General features: G+C 39.0%; 1 protein-coding gene across 1 annotated transcript; it reads left to right on the top strand.

Moving 5' to 3' along the window:
* The first annotated feature begins 270 nt into the window (after nucleotides 1–270).
* LOC105060224 (zinc finger protein 1) lies at nucleotides 271–3,033 on the top strand. Its single transcript, XM_010943835.4, has 2 exons — nucleotides 271–516; nucleotides 1,938–3,033. The coding sequence occupies exon 2, from the start codon at nucleotides 2,003–2,005 to the stop codon at nucleotides 2,792–2,794; it is 792 nt and encodes a 263-aa protein (XP_010942137.1). The 5' UTR covers nucleotides 271–516; nucleotides 1,938–2,002; the 3' UTR covers nucleotides 2,795–3,033.
* The last annotated feature ends 3,252 nt before the right edge of the window (nucleotides 3,034–6,285 follow it).

Here is a 6,285-nt window from a genome sequence, read left to right as displayed (position 1 = left end):
TCTTCATGCACTTTCGTGCATTCAATTTCATTGCGATGCCAAAGATTAACTCCAACCGAAGGGTGTGAGCAGTAAATAGACAAGCTAAGTTATACGATGAAAATTCACATTGGGGGAGTTGTATGAGTAAGGGCGATTGTGATGAATATATTTCCTCGCATTTGGAAAACAAAATTTGTTGGTCAACTTTCATTATTTGAAATTTAATTAATATTTTAATAAAATTAAATTAATCATGTATCGATCGATAATGCAGTACAGCTAATATCAACTGTTGCTGATGTCTTCTTACCACTGCTTTCACATTTGTTTTCTCATGATGAGTTGCACGAATATATTTATATCATTTTGCTTTTGAGTTTTAGTTTTTGATTATTCTAACTTTTCTGGTTTTGCTTTTTGACAAACTTTTGCTTTCTTTTTTGATTTTTCAACATTTCAGCTGCTTAAATCATTACCAAGTGCTGAACTTCAAACTATGGTTGAGATATCATCATTGATATATCCATTAAACAGGTACATACCTAAATCTTTTTACTTATGTTTGAAAAAGTTAGCTAGATCAGCCAGTTGGTACGCATTTCTAGGCACAAGTCATTTTTATACATATGATGATCTCTAGTCCATTAGATTGCTTGTTTGGCTAAGTTCAATTAAATCTCTTTTAATGGCTTGTGCTGGTGGGGGTAAGATAAAAGAATTATCTTTGGTCTCAATCATACAGAGTAAAACTTACTCTAACTTACATAAGGTCTATCAATTAAGTGGTTTGGATTTTTTTCAAAGTATAGGATATAAATAATGTTAAACTAAGTTAAGAGAGACTTCTCGGTATACTAAGAAGATGAAATGCATTCCTATAGACATAGAAGAAGAAGAAGAAGAAGAAGATGCAATGCAATAATCAGTATATTGATTAGATATCCATGTAAAATTCTCAGTTCCCTCGTCTCTGTTTCAAATTTAATTTTCTCGCCAACTTACAATTCCTTAGCAATTTAGTAAAGAAGGAAACTGTCATTAGTGCTTCCCAAGCCATTTAAAGGCAGTCAACCGTCAACTTTCAGGGAAAGTCACTGATTACCGATTAAGACAGGCGGACACGCAGAGATTGTTATATGCTAAAAACACTAAGCAGTCCAATTCTTTCTTTGAGAAAATATTAGGCAATACAATTCATAGAGAAGAAGCTTAGATGGTAAGACTACCATAAATGGTGGGCCGACACACAAACCTCCTGGGAATGGGGAGGGTCGTGCATCCTTTGCCCATACAAGTAGAGAGGTTATTTTGGTGTTATTTAAAACCGATCTCCAAATAATTATAATTTACCATTGCGCCAAACACATCCGCTATTATAAGATCCTTAATTCTTGACACCGTTGCACTAAATAAACAAATATCCGGAATCCCATATAGCTTCCTAGTCGCCTTAGAAAGAAAATGGATGGTATCTTGCCAATAAATTCACTTCATAACCCTTATCCCTACTTGTATACGGAATCCTTCCCATTCCCAAGCCCTTAGAGTTCCACGCCACATTTATTATGCAATGAAAAAAACGTGCTTCTGAGAATTCCATCCAAAATAGCAGCAGTTGTCATGCGTTCAAGAATCCAAATCCATAAATTTTGGGCCCAAAAAAGCAAGACAAGCAGCTAAAGTAAGTGCCAAAGGGGTTCTTATGCTTGACCACCATATATACTAGGTTCATGATCTATGTTTCCTTAATATGAAAACAAATAACCTACAGGTTGATATCGCAGTACCAAACAATACTACATCCATCAATCCTAGTTTAGATGGCATTCAAATTGCACCCACCCAAGAGAGAGAGAGAGAGAGAGAGTAACCGTAAACCAGGCCACATTTCCATACGGGGGAGACGGCAATTAATCCTTATCGTCTAATGTAATCTTTATCTCCATTCTTTGCAGTCGAACCATCTCTTTTTAAACCGCACCAAACATCAACATCCAATCCCAAGCCTGACTCCTTTTCCATGGAATCAGCCGGAGCCACCACCCACTCTAAGGCCACTTCAAGCATCTCCAACGACAAGACCATCATGGTAAAGGCCAAAGAGAAGGAAGGAGCAGTAGGAGGAGGAGATCCACCAGAGGGCAATGAAATCTTATTAGATCTCGGCCTCTCCAATAAGGAGTCCGATGATGGCATCTTGTCATCAGCCCAGCCGGTGCTTGAGCTCGACCTTATCGGATCGTTAGATGCCGCAGCCAGCCGGACTGCCGTCGAGGCCCCAGCGCCGCCGGAGTCCCTAGCGTCGGAGCAAAGGGTGTTCCCATGCAACTACTGCCATAGGAAGTTCTACAGCTCGCAGGCGCTCGGCGGGCACCAGAACGCTCACAAGCGCGAGCGGTCACTTGCCAAGCATGGTCCCCGCCCGGGCCTCAGCCCTGCCAACCACCCCATGCACTGTTTTCCACCGAGCATGGCGGCGGCGCCGCTGCATGGGGCCTTTGGCTGGAGGCCGCTGGGAATTCAGGTGCACTCCATGGTCCACAAACCTTCCTTCGGGGTGGTGCCCAAGGTGGGAGGACTGCTAAATGCCAAGCATGGGTGGTGTCGGCCGGCGACATCAATCATCAATCAGCAACCAGCCATTAGGAGACTGCAAATTGAGAACTTTGGGGCCTGCGGTGCGGCCAGAGGTCCTGTCGCAAGGTTTGATGAGCCGGCGGTGGCGACCGGAGGGTATCGGTGGGGTGGTGGGAATCAAATGAGTGTTGGGAAAGAGGAGGTGCAGAAGCTCGATTTATCTCTCAAGCTTTAGAGTATGGTAGGTGAAGTAGTTTTAGATCTTTGATCTCTAGAGACAAGTCAAGCTCTTGTTATAGGCAAGAAATTGTTCATGTGGATTGATAGTTGAGGAGATTCTTGATGATGATCTTCGGTGGTTGAGAACTTTCATCCTGATGGATTGGATGCTTATCTTTGTTTGACTATAGATATTAATGGATACTAACACGTTTTTCTGATCATGTAATAACAATTCCTTGGAAGCAGAGAAGGTTATTCCGATAATTAATAAAGAAAGCATTTCACTAAATAAATTTCTCATAAAAAGTGCAATTAGAAGGATGGGTCTTCGAGGACATTTAAATTTCAAAAGATTTCCTCTTTTTGTTCGACGCACTGTCATTGTGTACTTCTCACTCGCAAGATAGAAATATTTATGCCGGGTAATGTTTTGTTTATGATGTTGGCTTAGGAAAGCGGTAAAGGTATTTCCAATTTAGAAAATCTTATAAATTATATTCCATTCAATAGAAGAAAATGCACAACCTAAATTTTAAATTTTCATGTACGCAGACAACTTTTACTAACTCTTATAGATATATATTACACGCTTTATATAATATTTCAAACAATTGTTTCTATACAAAATCTTCTAGTTGTCTTGATTCCGTTGTGATCTAGGTGTCCCAAAGTTTTTAGCGTATTAGTTTGGAGGAATCAATATATTAAAAGTATCGCCAATTTTGCTTTGCATTCTCGACTATTAATTTCTATAAATCGTTAATGAATTGGGAGGATACAAATTTGTGGAAAAATAATTAATGCCGCATTAAAAAGCTTACGTGGAGAATTTACCGCCTAACAACAAAGATGGTAAGAGTTGCCCCTCTTTACTCTCTCCATTAACCTACTCTACAGGCATTCACTCGAGAACTTTTTTGGCATGTGATCTATTTCATTGATTCCCGAGATAAAGAGCATTAAGTATAGCTTTAAAGTCATGGCTGGGAGTTTTTTGGTCTCATGGAAAGGAAGTCGGCGAAATTAGCGCGTGCGTGAATTTGAGAAGCCAGTTAAGAATAAGAGAAGTCGTGCCACATGTTTCAAGTTAACCTGCACTAATAAGTGATGCAGTTTTCCTCATGAACAATCTGCAGAATAGTTCTAACCAGACGTACCAATTAAGTTGGCGTCTAGTTTGCTACCAAAGTCCGTGGTTACTCTTGGAATTTGGAACTGGACTTTAGCATTCAATAGGGTCATAGGCCTTTAGGGATCAAGGGGGTTGGTTAAGGACGCAACAAGTAATTGGGTTGGATCAGACTCCAGCTTGGTCCAAACTCAATCTGAATTGACTTTAGATCTAGAATTTATATCCAAATTGATACAACAATTGGTGAGTTTCGATCCAGTAGAGTTTTCTCCCTCGTCGGGACCGAGTGGTGTAAGTTCTAAGGGTAAACTCAGATTTTTGAAATAATTTTGTGGAAAGCAAATTGGATCCTTTTGGGTTTGTTCGGATCGGATTGAATCCAATTTTATGGGCATATAACTCAAATTGAATCGAAGTTGAATCCTAATATGGAATATATTCCCGTCCCCTGAGCCTCAGACAGATGCATTAGTTGGGACTTAAGATGGTGCAGGTACACCCGACACGCTGTAGTTTACGAAATTTGGGACGTCAAACAAAACATGAATCGTGATGCAACAAAGCTCCAAGTCAAGCAGCTTCGGATTTCGGGACACAATCTTTGGGTTGTTGGAGCCCACATCAACTCAACTACGCATGCGTGTACCTCGTGGATCCTTTTTCAGAGTTCAAAAGTAATATCTTCCTACCGATCTCTTGTCCTACTCTTCGAAATACTTTTATTTAATTAAAGGTCACATCTACTTCTTCTATTTACATGGATCCGATTAATTGTCCATTTTGTGCTAAATCAGAATTTTGGACTTTGAGGTTTTATTGGGCCCCATAAAAATGGAAAAAAGAAAAAAACGTTACCAAGACTCTGAATGCGTGTCCCGCCCCCCCCCCCCCCCCCCCCACAAAAAAAAAAAAAAAAAAAGCCAATTCACCTCCTTTTATTCTTATTCTAGTCCCTTGTCCGCAGCCTACATCGCCCACAGATAGAGGCGCATCAGGTCCGATAGTGTGCAGATGTAGCACGTTATTTCACAAATTCAGCAAATAAACATCACCCAAGGGATATGCGGGTTTATCCCCCTCTTACCCAGTCAACCGTCAGCCCATTTAACCGGTAAATGCATATCTATATCCATTAAACCGGTGCAACTTTGTACCTAAGGGAACATAATCTAAATATAAACCAGGCTATAACTTGGTTTAAACTCCTCTCTTGTCCCCTTTATTAGTAGAGAAAATAACATTCAGATCTCCAATAATATAATATAATTATACAAGATAAATATTATAAATGTTATGATATTATTTTAATATTAAATATCATACATACTATAAATCATCATAATCTTATTTTATATATATATATATCATAATATTACATTATAACATTACAATATAATATATAATATTCAGTGTAATTTGAGGGGCAAAGGTGTATAATTTCGTAAAATAATCCTTTTTTATCCACTAATCCTCAAGTAATATACAATAACATTTCGTAGTCCCTCTTATACTTGTTTATATAAAACTGATACCTAATCCAAACATAGCCCTAAGACTAAGACTAGGTTTGGCGAGCTTCCCTTGAAGTTTGAATCCACCACAAAAAGTTATAATTGCTGATGAATCAAAGGATAATCGAGCAAGGACCAAAAATTGAGGACTTTTTGGAATGATGTTCCCAGGTTCGTCCTATTATATGTCATTTCACGTTGGCTCGACATAAAATAGCATACTTTGATGTTAGTGGACAAATAGGTTAAGTTGCCAAGAATGGGGATTTTGTCTAATGCATCGGTTGCAGAGGGAGCTTTTGTGGGACCACCCCATGCTTCTGCCAAAAAGACTAATAGCACTTTGAAAATATGGTGAACTTTGTTGGTATCCATAAAGACAAGGCCAATAGTTTGAACCTTCTTGGTACGAAGTCTTTGCTTCTAGACGTTTAGACCTTTCTTTACCAAAAAGAAAAGACGTTACACCTTTGAGAGTGACAAGGAGCAGCATGGTATGTTGAGACTTCTTACAGCTGAACTGTGATTTTTTTTTTTTTAATCAGATAATCAAGTTATTAAAATGCAAGCGAAAAGAGAGTAAACAAAATAGAATGATCTCTTTCCAACAAAATTGGAACGGCCTTGTCAAAGTGAGAACACACACACACACACACAAAAAACAAAAAAAAGGGAAGGACGATGTGAACATAGAATATGGAAAAGGCCGAGTCAAAATGAGCGTTAGTTTGACAGAAAATCATGAACACGACCAATCGAAAACTTAGAGAAGCTTAACCAATCGAGAACACAACCCACAGCAATAGCCATGAACAATTTATTAACCAGTGCTTGATGTGCCGTGATTTTAGGTGATGAACA

Source organism: Elaeis guineensis, chromosome 1 (genome assembly GCF_000442705.2).
Source record: "Elaeis guineensis isolate ETL-2024a chromosome 1, EG11, whole genome shotgun sequence".
Taxonomy (NCBI): Eukaryota; Viridiplantae; Streptophyta; class Magnoliopsida; order Arecales; family Arecaceae; genus Elaeis; species Elaeis guineensis.
This window is presented reverse-complemented; position numbering and strand designations above follow the sequence as displayed.